Below are 18,318 nucleotides of genomic sequence, written 5' to 3'. Positions count from 1 at the left end.
CAATTTTAACATTATCAGATCTGTAAGTGAAGCAGTTGAACACTTACCTAGCTCTTCGTCTAGTTGAAGCTCCTGTATTGCTTTCATTTTGATATCTGACATCACCTAGAAGAAAGCAATATTAACACCTCCAACACAAAAAACAATGTCAGCTGTTCAAATTCAAGTCCACAAAAGGTAGCCTTCACTTTAAATTCTTCCCAGTTATGTTCGTATTCCTGCTAACATTATACACAGCTAAGAAAACATTTCTTTAATATTATCACTCAGAAATATGATATCTGTGCATTTATTACACGCAACATATTTGGAGAAATTTTTCTTATAAAAAGTATTCCAAAGAAAAGAAAATGGTATTTAACTTTTGCATTTATCAAAAGACTAATATTTTGCAAGTATTCACTTTGTAAGCAGTACGCTCTGTAACAGGAAATAACTTAAAAAGCAGAAAAAGTATCAGAGAAATCCACCCCTTGGCAAAAACAGCATTTCGTTCTTATCCTGTTTTGAAAGGAAGAAATAGTATTTTCTTCCTCTTTCAGGTTTTGTTACTGGCAAAGCCTCAATCTACTTACAGGATGGTCCAAAAAGAAAACTGTTTCACACAAAGACACTAGTGTAGACTGCACTGTTTTAAGTTACCAGCGTTATGGTCTTATTACAGAACAAAAATATTCCAGTAGCTTTAACTCCAAGCTGCACACTATTTTCACTACAGTAGCTTCAGTTCAAATGCTAAAACCAGTCTTCGTTAACCTGCCCAAACTGCACTGGCCAAACATCTCAGGGAAACAGCCTGTCTTAAATGCCTGAACAATCAGACTTCTTACTGTTTCAATGGTGGCAGTAATTTTAACGTGTTTCTCTTCATCTTCCGTTCCACAGAAGTTTTTAACTTGGAGCCAGCTGATGTCGTATGTAAAAGCAGTCAAATTGCCACTTGAAACATTCACAAAGCTGTAAAAATGAGCAGTACAAACATAGTCAAAGACAGGAGAACTTTGTATTATTTGGGTTAGATTGCTAAATACCAATGCTCTTAAATAAATCAAAAATTCCAAGGTCATTAATAGCGATGGCCTCAGGAAGAATTCAGGCACCACTGGGCTGGCTATTGAGTAAACCAGGAAAAACCATTTTGGTAATTGTCTTTCAATGGAAATATAGCTTTTGAAGGCACTCAAAGTCACTTTGCAAGGCTGGATTTAAACCTTCTGGGAAAAATATTTTAAAAACAAACCAAGTAATAACCAGGCTTTGAGACTTTGTCTATGTGTCTGCTACTACACAAACAGAAACAGGTCTTTGAGAACTCACTGATGTAGTTGCAATTTTTCAGAACTGTTTCAGCTAGGAAGTTAGAATTTATATAACAAGCACATACACACATCTCTAAAAACAGGAACCTACCCTCAGGACTATGCACTCTGAAGGGAAATGAGACCAGAAACTTGCCTCTGGCAACTTTAGAACTTGAGAGATTCAGCAGAGCTGAATACTCTTCTGATACTGCACAGTTCTCTCATTCCACCAAGTCTCTCAGAGAACCACGAAACTCAAGGCTTAGAAATGGAAGTTACTCCAAAAATGTGCCAGCACACTGGGCACAATTTGTTCTCATTAGGTGTTTCCTATTTAAAGTGTAAAGGATGTGACTGCCTCTGCACTTTAGGAGCAAAATATGTAACAGTTGATAAGAGATCCCAAAAACATTAAGACTATATTATCTTGAAAGGTCACAAAATGAAAATTAATTTGAATAATGTACATAGAAACATGTATACGTACACACACATCTAGCATAATTTTAACTGAACAGGTTTTGCCACAACTGCTTTTTTTGATTAATCATACTTAAAATCAAAACGGTTACCTCTGGTCATGGCTGTCTAAGATTAGCACTGAACATCCATCTGTCAGACCAACGCTTCTGATTGTTTCCTTCATCTGTTCTTCAAGAAGTACTTCCCAGTTCTTGCCTTCTCTATCAGGTCCTGAGCCATTCTTTAAGATGATTCCTCCTGACGGTGCTAAGGCCCTGTGCAGATCCTCCAGTTTTGTGCTGCACGGAAAGATGTGCTGTGATTCTGTGAAGTGTTGACCCTTCCCTCCTTCATTATACTCTGCCAGACGAAGAACGTTTATGATCACAGGTTCATGATCAGGGCCTGTCATCACCTTTGTGCCTCCAACCTGAAGTAAGGAACACATGGTTTATGTAGAGTTCAATAATGCACATTTTTGTAAACAGGAAATACTATACAGCAGTAAGTGACAACAGCAAAATTATTGAAGCAAAAAGGTGGAATCTCTCTGATTAGAAATAAGCCATTTTTGACCAAATGCCTACTGAACAAACAACGAGAGTAACTCAAACTTACTGGGACAGAAAAGCATGCTGCTAAAGTCTGTTCCATGTTTGTACGGATAGTATATAATGTTGGTAACAGTAACTGAGTAAACAGTGGGTGGAAAAATCAGTCTCTACCAATTTAGAATAGCTGACTTTAACCCTTCAGGATATTAAAAAATTAGCGTGACTGAGGCAGGTGAAGAGTTAGATTTTTAAGTCTGTGCTTTCTGATTTGTTATCAAGGCCAAGAGTATAATTACTTACTGAAAGTAATCTGATTGTGTAAGAAGTTGGATATGCTATATATATATCCATAGATATATATATATAATATATTGATATATATATAAATACTTTTACAACAAAAATCTGTTTAAAGCAATATTTTATTCCATAATAGAGATGGAGGGCAAACTTCTGCTGTGTTACATAATCACTGAAACAAGCATTTGCAAGTTAAGCAGAAGCCTGGATATTGAGGGGACCCGAAAGAAGCATAGCATTTCAGGGAGACCACATACAAAAATAGGTGAATGGTTCACCACAGGGCATTAGTTATCACATTACAATCAACTGATCTCCTACCAAGAGGCACCAGATCTTCTCATGATTGTACTCCAGTGTAACTGGCATTGGATACCTACAGGCACCTATTAATCTGACCATATCACATTCTGTATTCTGCACAGTTCTACCAAGAACTACACTGTACATCACACAGAAGGTTAATAGTGACAAATTGTAAATATACTGTATTCTACATGAGGCTGAAGAGGTGTCCTCTAAGCCAATGTTAGCATGTCAGCAGCACAGCTGCAAAATTGACTGAAGCTTCCAAAACCATGTTTAGAGACTGCATCTTATCTCTTGGGAACTGACAAAAAATATTTGTTTTTCACTTACCTCTTTCCCATTCCACACAAAAATGTCTGCTCCATCAGCCAGCCCAAAGCAGTCCAGTGTCAGCTCATCTCCTAAGAAGAACAAGTCATCAAGTTCTTCTCCCCCAAAAACAGACATGCAGGGTCAGCTGGTAACTGCTATATGCTGGCACATTCTACCCTGGCTCAAGTCCACCACTACAAAAGCTGCTGTGTGATTAGAATTTACAGGGGTAAGTTAGGGATCACCCAAGTAAGAAGGGCAACAAGAGTAGGTACAGATTGAAGATGGCCAAAGCACAAATGTTTCAATTCCATTTCCCTTACAAATCAAGGCTCACACTAGCAGTTGATAAAGCTACTTGGTCAGGATTATCTAGATAAGCTTTAACAGCCAATAATTAGATTTAAAACAAAAAGGCTGGACTTAACAAGTGAGTTACATACAATGTGTTTCATGCATATTCTTTGAAATACTAACATCCACACTGCAATTTATTTTACCTTCCTACCATAAGCCAGATGCAGATTTTTTTTTAAAGACTTTGTCATTTAAAGAACCATACTAAGATCTGAAGCAATACTAACAGCTCTGAGTGCATCTGCATTTTGATGTCAATATTTTAAAAGCTGGGCTATGTTCCGAAAGATCTGAAAGAACTCTAATTTTCTTAAGCAGACCATAAATCCTGTAAAAATCTAAAAATAACCGAGTAGATTTTTGAAGACTTACACCTAGAATTACATGACAAAGCTGGAGATGGAACACTGTTTTAAAATAAAAATTTGTATGTTGAAATTAATGTTCTTTTTATGTAATCATTTACATTTGCACCATTCCTACTTCAGCTTAAGCCTAAACTAATTTTTTCTTTAGGATCACCCTGGCTCCTCTATTATCTCCTCTACCTATTAGGTAATTATAACGAAAACAAATACTCATAAGCAAATCAAAGTCAAAATAGAGGCCATCATCTTTTTGTCAGCAAATAGACTTCTCCAAGATGTTTTACTTAAGAAGCCCTCTGTGTCTTCAATAAATACACCAAACAAATAACAAAGAAACCCTGTACGTGGTAATCTTACCATCAAGAATCTCATAAAGATGCAGTCCCGCTGGTAAAGGTTTGGCATTACTGAGAATCATGTCTCCTTCCCAAGATTCCAGTATCTAATTGGTAATAAAATAAAAGAAAAAACACACAGAACTTCAACAAGCAGTAACTTAAACCACTCAAAATTACAACTTCGCTGAAAGCTGTTACAGACTGGCTACCAGGCTCACTTTGGTACTTAACAGGTCCCTGCAACTTCTCTCTACTAAACTAGTGGCACAGAAAACCCACAAGCTTTTTAGGACTTGTGCTTTCACAAAAGTCACCAGACTAAAACAGTTTCAACTGAATGCTTATATTGTTGAACAATATAAGCAAATGATGTTTTCAGGGAGCAAGTTAGCTTCAATTTACATTTTCAAAGTCAGGTTGGGTTGGGCTTTGAGCAATCTCATGAGCAGGAGGTGTCCCTGCACATCACTGAGGGTCTGGAACTAAATGGTCTTTAAGGTCCCTTCCAGCCCAAACCATTCTGTGATTTTATGACAGATGGACACTTTGTAAAATGCTTTTTGTTCACCATTCCTTTAACATAGTAAATACAAAGACACCACTTTCAATACTTAAAAGAAATCTTAAGCTTTTCTTATTTCTTAAAACCCTCTAAGCATTTCTTGTTAAGGCCAGCCAGCTCCTTGAAAACACAAATACATGTCACAAACTGAAGTGTTAAATGTAAGTCTAAAGTTTTGCAAAGTGGCTGCCCACATACAAATAATTAGCTTATGAACTTTAAAGTCTAATTAATTAAAGCTTCATCTATCAATCAACAGCTTTGTCAACACATCAAAAGTTGACCGCAAAGCAATGTTTCCTTCTGTGAAAAATCCATATGGCTTTGAGCCTCCTGAAATTACATTCACTGTTAAAAATTTCTCATTGAAATAAAAATTGTGGCATAGACTCATACATAGAAAGCAGTTGTATCTCAATTACAATTAAAGTGTTTGAGTTCACTCAGTCTAGTAAATACCTGGAATATTGACTGTCGAAGATCTCCTAGTGTTTTTCTTCTGTCAATAGTCAGATCCAGAACACTCTCTTTCCAAGTAAGTGAAGGATGCAAAGCTCCATTGTAAAATTTGTAACACGAGCTCAAATGGAGATGCAGATCAATACCATTGTTTGCTGAGTCACATTCCGCTCTTTGAAAGAAAAACACAATAATGAAATGGTGAGTTTAATGCTGACAAACAGCTAACTTATTTCAGAGATGCTTCTGGCAGTTGTCATGTAAGTGATAACCTCATGACTAAATTCAATGTCAGATTCTCTCCTCTATTAAGAAATATGCAGAGGTGCTCAAAAATGCCATATATGATTATATATATATAGTACATACAATACAGAGCAAGCTTAGACATCCTCCACACACAAATAAAACACTGTTATAGGACTTGTTCCTACACCTTGCTTCAACTTTTCTGAACAGGACAAAAAACCTTATCTTTAGGGATGGGGAGACCATAGTGCCTTATTTGTTTTTTAACTCTCCAGACTGTGTTCCTCTTGAAACAAACACAGAAAAAGAGAAAATTCCTGGAAAACTACCAGGACAGATACAGCCATGCCTTCCTCCTTTATAACTATATTCGGTTCTATTAGCAAGAAGCTAGATGTAACAGCAAATGTCACTTAAAAATAATGAAGTTTCCACAGCAGAGAGGCATCGCACAAGACATCCATCTCTTGCACGTGTCTACATTTTGACAGCTTAACTGACATTCAGGCACATCACCAGCTCTGTATGCTTCTCACCAGAAGGAAAATTTTCTACCAACCTAGATGCCACCAGCTCTTTCTTTCATGTTTCAGGCAAAGGATACCATTTATCTGTTGTTTCACAGGAAAGCAAGCCATTCCCCCTTCTCCCGGTGGAGAACTCCCTCTGGGAGTGTAATTTAGATAACGTATTCCATTCTCCTTCCAGAATTCTACTTTCCAATGAAAAACTGGTACAATTTGAGGCTGTAAACAAATTTCCTCTGCAATTTTGCAGAATTAGTAGGTAGGCCACTAACAGGGAGGTAGGGGACCAGTAGAAGACAAACTGAATGTACAAATTGTATTCCTTGATTAACCTCTATGGTATTGAGTCATTTTAGTATCTAATTCTACATCTGTTCAATGACTTTCTTTAATTTTAGATCAATTCCAAGATCTACAGATTAAGAATGCTGTTTAAGAGATTCACACAGTTACATTATATACCTCTATACATTATATTATATACCTCTTCTTTTGCAGCTCAGTATTAGCAGCATTCATTTCATTCAGAAGATGTTCAGGAATTTGGTATCTTGGATTTCCTCGAGCTGCAACAAATAATATAAGCTAGTTTGGCCTCAACTGCTTAAAATGTGCTTTGGTAAACAAGAAAAGTGAGATGAAGCATTACTGTAATAATTGAAAATAACATTGCACTCTTTCTTAATGGAGTAAATTAAATTGCAAATGATACAACAGTCAAACGTTTTTAATTCTTCCATGTTCACATCTATCTTTCCCTAAGGGGAAACAGATACATGAATGCCTTTAGCAACAACTTGTTTAAGTAGAAGATATTTCGCTAGTATTTGTGAAGCATATGAGAAAATACTGTCAGCTACAACCAATTAACCGTTCATTAGCTCCTTGGAGCTCCTTCTATCTTGACTCAAGCCTTTTTTCCAATTAGCACTAGGAAGTTCAGTAAGGACAGAAATGCTCAACTGCCTTAACCCTCCACAAAAAGCGTCAATGAAGGAAACCCCCAGCACATAAAGATGAGTTGTGCGTACCTTCAGGAGGTCTTTTCAGCCGTGACTTCCGATAAAACAGCATGTAGGCACTCTCTTTACCCTGAAATTGTTGCTCAATATCCTCCTCCTTGATCGGTTGGACTTTTGAATCATTCAGATCAAACCAATGGCAACCAACAGAAGTCTCCTCTAGCCTTGTAGGTGTTTTTTCTAAATTCCACTGGATATCATTCTTCTGAGAAGGGCTTTGGAGATCAAGTCCTTGAGAATCTGACTTAAATGGGAGCTTGTATTTTTCCTTCAGACCAACCTTATTTTTGTCAGGACTGAACTGAAATATCTGAGGATGGTTTTGCAAATACTAAAATGAAAGCAAGTACAAGAAAGAACATTTTAGTAAAGGAAGATACTCTGGATTAAATATAGCAGACTACATTAACTACGTGACCTGATTTGTCCTCGAATTCATAGCCAAACTTTCATTTGTGGAAATCCATTCCAACAAAGACAAAAAGAAAACAAAAAACAAAGATCTGAATTAGTTTTAGTCATAATCAAAATCTCATTTGATAGATCAAAACATGTAAACTAATTTACAGTTATTTCAGCTCTGCACTGCCCCGTGTGATTTTGAAATATATTTGGCACTTGCGAAAAGTCACTTTTAGTAACATTCACAGTAACACAAACTTTGAAACTGTTAATACTGGTTTACCCCGAACTTGTTTCTATCAGTTCTCTGTCAAAGTCAGAAAAACATCTACACCCCCGTGGAAGACCCATATTCAGACTTTACAACTACTTTTAAATACTTTGTTTTGAAATCTATATGGTTGTTCTTACTCAAAAAAAAGAAATATGGATTTTCCACATATCCGTAGCACAAATGCAGAAGTATTTTTTTTAAAGCATAAGAAAATACAGCAACCAACTGGATAACTACAAGACTTCATTTCAAGGGTTAATTTTACAGACGCACTAAACAACCAGAAAGGGTGTTTTTTTTTCCCTAAACAAAACTTATTTCACTTATTTCTGTTTATACAGAGGTGTAAAGTTGTAATAGGCAAAGCTGGTTATTTTCTAGGTCAGAAATATAGATGGAAAGAGACGCACGCTTTCAAGCAGATGATACGTTCAGAGAATCTTGTCCCTGTTACTCAGTCTACTGATTTGTCTCACTAACCTCTTATATACACATTACCTTGCTACTCCAAGTGCCAGCATTTTCATCCACCATCCTATTGACTATTCGTTAGGAATATAAAGTTACCTTAATAATCAAAAACTAACATACATACATATTACCTTTCGTAATGCTCCATATTGTTTTCGGTATTTCTTATTCCAGGACACCTTTTTTTTCTCCAGTAACTTCTGCCCTAATTGATCCACAGGTATTTGTTTAGATTCTTCCTAAAGAGAAAATAAAAAATAGGATGACAGAGTACAAGTGTAAAAGAATCAATACAAAGTAGGTAATTCTGAAGTGATTAACTAATTCCTGTTTGTTAGAAAGCCAATTTAACATTGCTTTCTCTAACAGCTTAAGCAAGCAACTTCAGGAGTACTCCAAAAATGGCTTTTTTTGCTATGAATAGTCACTATTTGTATTGAAGTTAGGTTAAGTTACAAGTTAGGTTAAGTTACACTGCTTCACAATAAGCTCAGAAGAGTTCTATGTTCTAAAGCCTGTCTCTTGCATACTTCACCCTGCCCTTCTGGGTTCCTTAATATCAAAATAGAAGCAATAAACTCTTTACATACCATACCTCTGATAAAATCCCTTTCAACACTGCCAGTGGATTTTCTGCTTCTTTGGCATTTTCATTCTCTCTTAAAGCCTTATCTTCAATTAGCCTATCCTCATCTTCCTGTAGAAGAAAAATAATATTCACAAACACTTCAAACACAGCCAGCAGTCTTCCAATCAGTACTAACAACAGCATGTGTGATTTAGAAGTGTAAAGGAAATCCTCTGAATATTTTTGAGCAAGCTGTGCATACTGTTTTACACAGGATTGTTTCTACAGCCTCTTTACATAGGCATCTGGATGCTGTACAAAAACATCCAGTTCATCATATGACACTCAACACGTGGTAAAGATGCACTCAAAGATTGCTACAACAGAGCTCAAGCAGCTTGCACTCTGACTGGAGTGTATACACACCCACACTATCTGTGCACATGCCATACAGCAGGCAGTAGTAATACAACAGCCCATTAATGTTCAGCAGGTCAGAAATATAAACTTTGCCCCAAAATCCTGAGAGCTTCCAACTTGAAGAGATAGTATACTGCCAAAAACTAACCGCAAGGAGGTGAAAGACCAAACGTCTCACTAAAATATTAACTTGGATGTCTGTTTTATTCTAATACTTTTTTTTAAATGTGATAGAGCAAGAAAAAGAAACCTTTAGCACTTACTTGTAATTGCCAGTTTCCTAATTCATCCACATCTTTGATATAAACATGATAGTGTCCTCCATAGCAGCCACCTTTATGTATAATAACAGAGAAGAGCTCATACATGTACTCTGAATCATCCATTTCAGTCTTCAAAAAGAAAAATAATAATAATAATAAAAAACATATCAGCAAGTCTTCCACGTAAGGACAGTTTTATACCATCAGCATGGCTTCTGATACTTCTCAATGTGCATTTGCACATGCAAAGACTGAAGGGGCTCTTTAGTGATGGGGAACACTAGCAAGGACCAACATGAAGCATGGACCAAGGCACGGGCTTATAAAGCAACTTTTTAGATGTGATTCTGAACAGTGGTGGAAATTCAAATATTTCAAATTTAAAATAATTAAATATTGATGCAAGTAATAGAAGGGCTCAAATTGTTTGCAATAACCACCAGCTTATTTCATATTCATTTAAAAGACTTGAGGAAAACCATTTAAACTAACTGAAGGCTTCCTCAAATACAACAACAACAACAAAAAAACAGAATGTTTTAAGAAAAATCCCTTCAATAAGAGCACATCTATTAAGCATATTCTATACATACTTTAGGGATCAAAAGCTGGCATCAGGTAATGATGTAGCTCAGTTTATAACCAACATATACGTATATGAATACAAAGAGGAATTTGTAAGAAATGTAACTACTGACACAAAATATACGTAGCTAAATTCATATGTGACATTATATATTTGTTAACATATATATATCTGTTAATAGGAATTGCCAATACAGAGGTAGATTTAACTTCTTAAGAAAGACACAGATTAAGCTGTAGGTCATTATTAAACCCTTCCACTTTGTATAGCTACAAAGTATTTCTCACTCTTAGAAATTGATCTTTTGGAGACATTTTACAAAAGCTTTGGAACTAGGGACATCGGAGAAACCTACAAGGTTTCCTTAACATCTGGCTTTGACAAAATGCAAAATTAAAGATACCTTGTCCTGAGATATTAGTTTTCTGCTGAGTATATAGAAACTTTAACAAATATAACAGTACAAACCTGCTCACAAAAAGGCCTCAGGTTTATCTGGATAGGGAACGTATAGCAACTAGTTTCCTTGTATCTTTCACACTTCTCAAAGTCAAAGTTAAATCTCAGGAGAGAAATGGTGAGAAAGGGAGGCAACTTACGTAGTTTAGCAGACTGCAAAACAACAAAAAAAGTTATAAGCATATTGTTATACAGAACAATGCTTCCACCTTGCTATGATCAAACCTTTATTTTCCAGCAAAGCTTTACAAGGAGGCAGACATGGCCAGTGTTTTCATTACTAGAAAATGCCTTCCCTAATTCTCAATTTCCCTGTCAACAAGCTATTCTAGAAAGCAACCAAGATCCTTCACTCCTGTGACACCCTACACCTTCCCTGATCATCAGTCCCACACTTTATCCTGCTACAAAAATGAAGCAGAGCATTGCTGAAATTCAAGTCAGTAGTTTCCATTTAAAAACACCACATGTTCTTTGTGAGAGGATTTTCACAAATTTCACACTATGAAGCAATTGCTTCAAATCCCTGGGCTTGTGCTCTCCCACGAGGTCAGGCTATGCAGTGTTTTCCCAGCAACTTTGCTCTTGACCCCTTGCACAGTATGCGCCATCACCAGACCCACACAGCTGCCAGGAGCCCAGAGAGAACACACAGGAACTCAGCTCCCACTTTGTAGGTGCTATAGGGGAGCAAGAGCTTCACGATAGCTTCGCTATGCTCTGAACATAAGTATAGGTTCGGTGGCCTCTGAGCACTGCCAGTGTCTCTATCCAACTCTCCATTTACACAGCCATAAATGGGTTTATCAGGAACACATGCGTGGCTCAAGAAAATTAGAATTAGGTATTCCATTTGCATCAATTGCGAAGACTGCTTTGCAGAGGCACAAAGGATTTCGCTCTTCCAAGCAACTCTTCCAAGTTTAGAGTGCTAATCCGACTGTATGATTAAAGTTTGATCAAGTTCTTGAACTCGAGATTTTTTAACTACTCTTTTTTTTTTTTTGGAGGTCAGGACAAAAGAGGGGAGAAAATAACTTCCAAAGACCCACAAAAAACTGAAGGAAGAGAGGATAGGTATGGATCACCTTGTCTTTGAAACAAGCTAGGTGCACGCAGAGGGTCATGCTGTTAGACAACTGCCTCCCTAGTGCCGGCTACATGACCAAATTTCAGAGGTAGCCAACTGTTACCTTGCACTCCCTTGAACCCAGCAAACTTTAACTGAAACCCTCATAAACAAGCCACATGAGGCACTGGCAAAGTTTCATGAACTCTCCTAAGGTACTGATTAACTTCACCTGTCCTGAATTTGCCTCTGCACCTCCTGCCTTCCACATTAGGCATGTTGCAAGGTTTGGATCACACTCATCATGGCACAGAAGAATTTCCAAAGCAGGCCAAAGCTCTTCGCTGTTGTGAAGAGGGCAAAACACATCAAAGGCAGGGTGCACTAACAGGTATGACTGCCTCCCCTTTACAAAAAATACCAGGAATATGAGGAAAATAATGAGCTACTTTTTTTAAAAAAAATCTTTATGACATCAGAAACAAGCACAGAAGAAAGCCAAACACCATCTTGTCCCATCCTGAAGAGACCTACAATTCTAAGACCTAAAGCTCTAGTAAAGCTACATAGTAGCTTTACACAACTGCCTTTCTGCCTTTCCCAGAAGTTGTGCTTCACACAACTACCTTTCCCAGACCCTGGCTAAGAGCACAAACAAGACACAGAAGTCTTAACAAATTTGATTACTCCAGTAGGGAAACTACTCTGAATCATAAAACAACAAAACAAGAACTGGTTTTTAGCACAAGGATGCTGTAAGGTACTCTGGCAGACAGAAAGCAAGCCTATCATCATCCATGCATCACTTCAGAGCATTCAGGGTCACATATGCAACTCCTCTGAAGGATACCAGTGTTAACAAGCATCAAGCACCTGAAACTTTCCCAGGGTGCCCAGCAGTGAAGGCAGAAAACCAAGCCAAAGGAAGGAGCTCTCCCATCTGGATGTCGCTACACTCCTAGGGATTGCTCTCAACACAGGCTTAACATGCACAGCTCTCAGCTGAACACTGATGAACTCCAGTGACTCAGCAGAGGAAAGGGCTGCACACTGCACTTAGCTTTACAAGCAATTAAAAAAAAAAAAAGCAGCAACAGTAAATCATTAACTAGATAGTAACAAAGCAGCACAACTCAACAGAAAACCATCTACTTCCTCGAAAAGCATCTTCGAGCTACAGCCTGAAGAAGAAGACGCTTTCGCAGTCACTGCTCTGACCACAGGAAGATGACTTTTCGGCTCTGCTATCTGCTTGCTGCCTCAATTTTTATCCTCCTCATTCCTGGCCTCTCCGAAGGAGGCAAACTGCTGGTGGTGCCCATGGATGGAAGCCACTTGCTGAGCATGAAGCAGCTAGTTCTCAAGCTCATGGACAGAGGACATGAAGTGGTGGTGCTTATACCAGAAATAAGCTGGCAGATGGGAAAGGGACAGTCATATATTGTGAAACCATACACATCAGAAGACCTGGTTAGTTCCTTTCACAAGTCTGTTGTTACTCACCTGAAGGCTCTAGCACTATACAGCACCACAACAGATGCTTTCAGTATGTTAATGTATCATTAACATAATGTATCATAAGCAAGAGTTGCTTATTATCTGTGCTCTTCATGTGAGAATTTCCATGTAGTTTACTTTGTTCTTTTCTATATGGCCTAGCAACCTATTCACCACTGGCTAGATTAAAGCCAGCAACAATACTCAAGTCAAGAAATGAGTCACATAAGCTTTTGATGACATAGCTGCTGAGCTTTAACATGCAGGTCCATTTTTGGTATTCTAATCTGGCATTATACAACAAGAAAGGTGCAGATTTTTTATCTGAGGGTTATAGGGTGGACACATGTAAGTGAAGTTTCTAATTGTTAGCAGATCAAATACTGAGTGACCTAATGCATTACCTTTGAAGCTTCAACAAGTTTGTCACAGGCTCCGCATCGATACAAGTTCTCATTTTCAAAGTACTCTTCCTCCACATACATGTTCCACAGGGCCTCCTCCAAGCCAGCTACACCTTTTACTGCCACTGTTAGGTCTAAGAAATCTTCCTACGCAGAAATACAACAAAAAAAAAAAAAAAGACTGTAAGTAGTGTAAATTTACAGTACATTAGAAAGATGCTTATCCCATTTGCTGTGGCAGATGTGAGCACTTATTTTGCTTTCATCATTGATGGGACAGAACATGCACCTTAGATTTTATTTTTTAATCACAAAAAGATTATTTTTAGATTTTTAGATTATTTTTTAATCACAAAGAGCAGTAAAACAATGTAAAGATATGTTTTACTGTTGTTACCCCACTGTTCAGCTGTCTGCTAGTTACTACAGGCAACATTTGCAACACAGATCTAATAATGCCTTTTTTCCTTTTTCCTAGTGAGTCACTTTTTGATGTAGGTAGTTTAGCAAATGGCAGCCAAGATTTAGCAACAAAGTCATGTATAATTTTCGTGTGTTAGCAAGCCTGCAGTGCCCTAATCAATACACACTACCTAGATTCAAGAAGACTACTAGTGACACTTCAGAAAATTGTCTTTTTTTTTTTGAGTTGGGAAAAAACATTTCAAGCATCTTCAAAAGACTGAACAGAAGCCTATCCTGGGAAATCCTCCGGCTTTACCTGTCTCTCACTGATATTCTTGCATTCTTTACAAACAATCTGGTTGACAACAGTTCCATGGTACAATCGATTAATAAGGTCGTGACCCGAAGTCCCCACAAGAGAAGTCTCCAAAGCACTGAACAGAATCCGATTTAATTCCTGCACATCGTGCTGCCTCATTTCCTGCATGATAAAAAATAAACTTGAAGAAATAAAAGTGCCATCTGCTATGCTTATTGCTTAAAAAACAACTTCCATTAAGTGTGGCAGAGAGCTGCCTCAATTGTTACCCATGTATTTACTACACCGAAAGAAAATTATTGCTACATTTTTAACTTGTGCTTTTTGTAGAAGCTATAAGTATGTAAAGTATACCATACAAAAGACACTTTTACCTATGTAGATTTCCACTAAATTCTAAGCAGAGTTACACAGTAACATTTTAGGTAAAAATTTAAGTAAATAAAGGGCAAGCAACTTAGTTACTGCTGGAAAAAATGTTCCTATAAAAACAAAGAGAAACAAAGGAGAGCTACTGAAACTGTATCTAATGGAAGAATTTATTCTGTTGCTCACTGAGAACAATTAAGACATCCTTCCTGTGGAGGCACAATAGTATAAGACAACAGTTGACCTAATCAACTGCTATCTCCACAGCCTGAAATATTCTAAGAAATTTTTTCCATGTCAGACTTCAGTATCAATGATGGTGACACAGGTGCCTGTTTGTACCTCATTGCTGTTCCACCCAAAGCTCTCGGTAAGGTCTGTTGTAGACGCAGCCTGCTGGTCTAAGAGCAGAAGCTGAGCAAATAACCGTTGAAGTTGCAGTGGAATTATTCGAACCTAGAAATATAAAGCAGAATATACCCAGCACATCAGAAAGTCTTTAAACCAATCATTTTGATTTAAAAAGAAAAACTAATTTAATAAAAGTCTTGTAACAAGCCACCATTGTCTATGGCTTTTATAAATCAGGTTACTTGACTCTCACCAAAACATCTGCCAACAGTGGTTACCAAAACTGTACAAGGCCTCACCTTACTCAATACAGTCATGGAATGTAAGGTTTGTGATAAAGCAAAACTGTGCAGGTTAAAATTAAGTCACCACCAAAGTACACAGTGACAACTTTATCTCCTATTTTTCATAATCCTAAAACTTAAGAACTTGTTACAAGGCACCAAGACATTGATTTATGACCTACTCCTTGATCAGTAAAAATAAAAATTACAAAATGGGTAATGAGGTGGAAAGAGATGGGTTAATGTCAACAAGCTTGATCAGCTGCCTATATTTATCTTTGATTCACAAAGATAAAATGTTTCTAAGCAACCAGCTTCAGCCCAAGAGCTGAAGAATGAAATTCTGTAGTCAGCATTAGTAAGCACTCTTAAAATAAATAATAAATTCCAGTCCCACATCATCTTGTGTATGGGTGGGCTGTTAAACCTTCAGAGCCTCAGTGCAGTCATCTAGTCTGCATGCTTTTTTTTTTTAATTGGTGAAAAATAAGTCACAGCATTGTAGCTTTAGTTACAGCATAGAAAGTACAAAGAAAAAAAAACATTGTATAAACTTTGGGATTGTTTTTGCTTTTCCTGAACACAAAAGAATCTCTACTATCAAATTCAGCAGAAACAAGCTCAACATCTTGCTTCTGAAGGAAAAGATTACAGCACCTAAAGCTTACTTCTAGTGTGCAAAAAAAAGAGTATTGGCCAACCAAACTGTCTTCCAGTATCATCCTCACGAGAGATTTCAGAATATTGTTTCAATTCACATGAATCAATGCGCAGTGACTAATTACAGTGAAGTTTTAAATACCTTTGCGTCTGGTTTATTGATATCATCCAGAGTTCCAAGCTCTTCAGGTCCTAGAGAGAACAGTGCCTCTGTAATTGTAAAGAAAAAATTCTATTTAAGAATAAATGATGTCTTCTCTTGAGATGTTTTATCCTAAGTGTTAAGTATCATGTTTTTTCTTTTATCAGATTAAGACATTAAACCACATATCTGAACATCATTCATCATTACAACTGGTTCAAGCTATAAAGTACCCCTAAGCACAGAGGCATTTAAATGGCAAAATATACATTTTTTTCAAGAATTGTAGTGTCTGCATTAAAAATGAATAGCATGTTATGAACAGCAATACCCTCTCTTATCTACACAAGCAGTAAATGGCTACCTCTAAGAAAATATAATACATATATTACTTATATTTTGCGTAGAAGTGGCAATACTAATTTAAGAGATAAAACTCTGAGTATCCTGTAATAACTTATTTAAATTGAAGTGAAATAAACTGTTTGCGAAAACAATCTATGGTTGTGGTGTGTCTAACAAATAATTAGAAATGCAAGTCACTGCAAGATATCAATTCCAAAGTTACTTTAAGAAGATTTTGAACACAGTACCTCTAAATTCAGGTGTGAAAAGCAGCGTCTGCAGAAGGGAATTGAGGTAGCAGGTCCCACCTTGATTTTTGATACCGCTTAGGTTGGTGAAATCTCTGGGAGCTGGAGGCTCAGAATCTCTGGGCTTTGATTTCTTCCCTTTTCCACAATGATTGTTTGAAATAAAGGAAAAATCCTCTTCAAATAAGTCCCCAAACATTGTGAAGACAAAACAGTCCTATAAAAACACAAAATAATCAATTTAACAAAAAAAATGTACCCTGAATCCACCCACTTCAAATCCTCAATGATGAACCTTTCAGTCCCAAATCAAGAAATTGCTTATACTATTTTCTTTCATATTCTGTTCACTTTAAAAAGGGAGCGTCAGATCCATGCAGAGATATGCACTAATGTGACAAAAAGGTTCAAGTAAAAGCATTTGTCTTCACACAGGTCTGAAAATACTTCTAACTAAAATCAAACTCATCACATTTTAATTTTGCTTCAGCAGGAATATGCATACAAAAAAATAGGTCCTTCTCAACACCTGTAATTAACTAGCGTTCCATTTACCTGCAGGAAAACTTAGTAAGGCCCCCAAAATTTTGTCAAAATGCCCATGCTGGGTCTCAACAAATTCATCTATGCAAATAGTCTGTCTCTATTATTGGCTGGTTCAAGTGGGAAGAACTTAATAAACCAGTAAATACAAAGCAATATTTTACCAAAACATTTTCTTCACTTCCAGATATTGAAAGCCAGAAACTCAATGGCAACAAACTGGTGCTTCCTCCTTTTACCAGTCCAGTTCCATAGCCCTGTGATCTTTTAGCACGTACCAAGATTCCCTACTAGCTCCTGTTTCCACCCCATAGTTCCATGTGGTATGTTGTAATACTTGTTTCAAAAGTGAATAAACAGTGAGCTATATTGAAGCAGTGAATAATCATTCCTGTGCCTACCTTCACCTTCTTTACCATATTCCACTCAGGTATCACCTCCAGACAAAAGCCCCTAGAGCGACATAATCATTCCTACAACTGAACCTCTCCCCCATCTTCAGTTGATAAGGCCAACTTCCCCTGATGCCTTTACACTTTTTGACATGGGAGGACCACATCTGCATGCAATATTCAAGATGGGTGCAAACCATGGGTTTCTATACCTAAATTACAGTGTGCTATTTTGTTCTTCTTGTACAATGGCTGAGCATTGAGCTGCCTTTATAGCAGTCTTTATCATCCCAAGGTTTCATCCCTGTACATTCGTTCCAAACCCTGCCACTACACAGTTTCCATAAATATGTGGGTGTATGTGATTGTTGTTTGTCTCTGCCCCATGATATGCATCTCTTTTGACTCACCTACAATTGATGCTGTCAGCTATTGTATCGTTCAGCTGTTAAGTAGCTTAAAGACTAGAAAATTTCACTACTGGGACTTGACTACACCACAATATACCAGCCAGCTTCACAAGAAAAATTAACCACCTGACTTCACTGTGGTTCCCCGTCAGTTTATATGCTGAACCCTACAAAACAGGCCCCAGAAAAGGCATGAAGTAACAACCCTCACTCCTCTCTATGAGGGTTCATCTTTCGTTTCTTATCATTTAGCTGATTATTTAATCAAGCAATAATGTTCTTCTTCTCCTGCATCAGCTTAATTTCTTCAGGAGCCA

At 37.3% G+C, this 18,318-nt stretch overlaps 1 protein-coding gene across 2 annotated transcripts in view; it reads right to left on the bottom strand.

The window, feature by feature from the left end:
- The window catches only part of USP40 (ubiquitin specific peptidase 40), a 33,370-nt gene that overhangs the window by 14,487 nt on the left and 565 nt on the right, over nt 1–18,318 (bottom strand). The window contains exons 1-18 of one of the 2 annotated variants that reach the window (XM_084289620.1): nt 18,002–18,036; nt 16,657–16,873; nt 16,064–16,131; nt 14,969–15,082; nt 14,255–14,419; nt 13,534–13,680; nt 10,573–10,716; nt 9,519–9,647; nt 8,863–8,964; nt 8,399–8,506; nt 7,130–7,451; nt 6,583–6,664; nt 5,323–5,494; nt 4,321–4,405; nt 3,257–3,327; nt 1,874–2,193; nt 831–957; nt 48–105 (exon numbers count right to left, since the gene is read on the bottom strand). In XM_084289620.1, the coding sequence (XP_084145746.1) occupies nt 48–105; nt 831–957; nt 1,874–2,193; nt 3,257–3,327; nt 4,321–4,405; nt 5,323–5,494; nt 6,583–6,664; nt 7,130–7,451; nt 8,399–8,506; nt 8,863–8,964; nt 9,519–9,647; nt 10,573–10,716; nt 13,534–13,680; nt 14,255–14,419; nt 14,969–15,082; nt 16,064–16,131; nt 16,657–16,855 (2,413 nt within the window). In that variant the 5' untranslated portion in view covers nt 16,856–16,873; nt 18,002–18,036. Of the gene's footprint in view, nt 1–47; nt 106–830; nt 958–1,873; nt 2,194–3,256; nt 3,328–4,320; nt 4,406–5,322; nt 5,495–6,582; nt 6,665–7,129; nt 7,452–8,398; nt 8,507–8,862; nt 8,965–9,518; nt 9,648–10,572; nt 10,717–13,533; nt 13,681–14,254; nt 14,420–14,968; nt 15,083–16,063; nt 16,132–16,656; nt 16,874–18,001; nt 18,037–18,318 lie in introns of those variants that run through there. The other variant, XM_084289619.1, reaches the window with a different exon arrangement.

Source organism: Netta rufina (genome assembly GCF_964035555.1).
Source record: "Netta rufina genome assembly, chromosome: 6".
Classification (NCBI taxonomy): domain Eukaryota; kingdom Metazoa; phylum Chordata; class Aves; order Anseriformes; family Anatidae; genus Netta; species Netta rufina.
The sequence above is the reverse complement of the archived record's forward strand: the minus strand, read 5'-3'. Positions and strand labels throughout refer to the sequence as shown.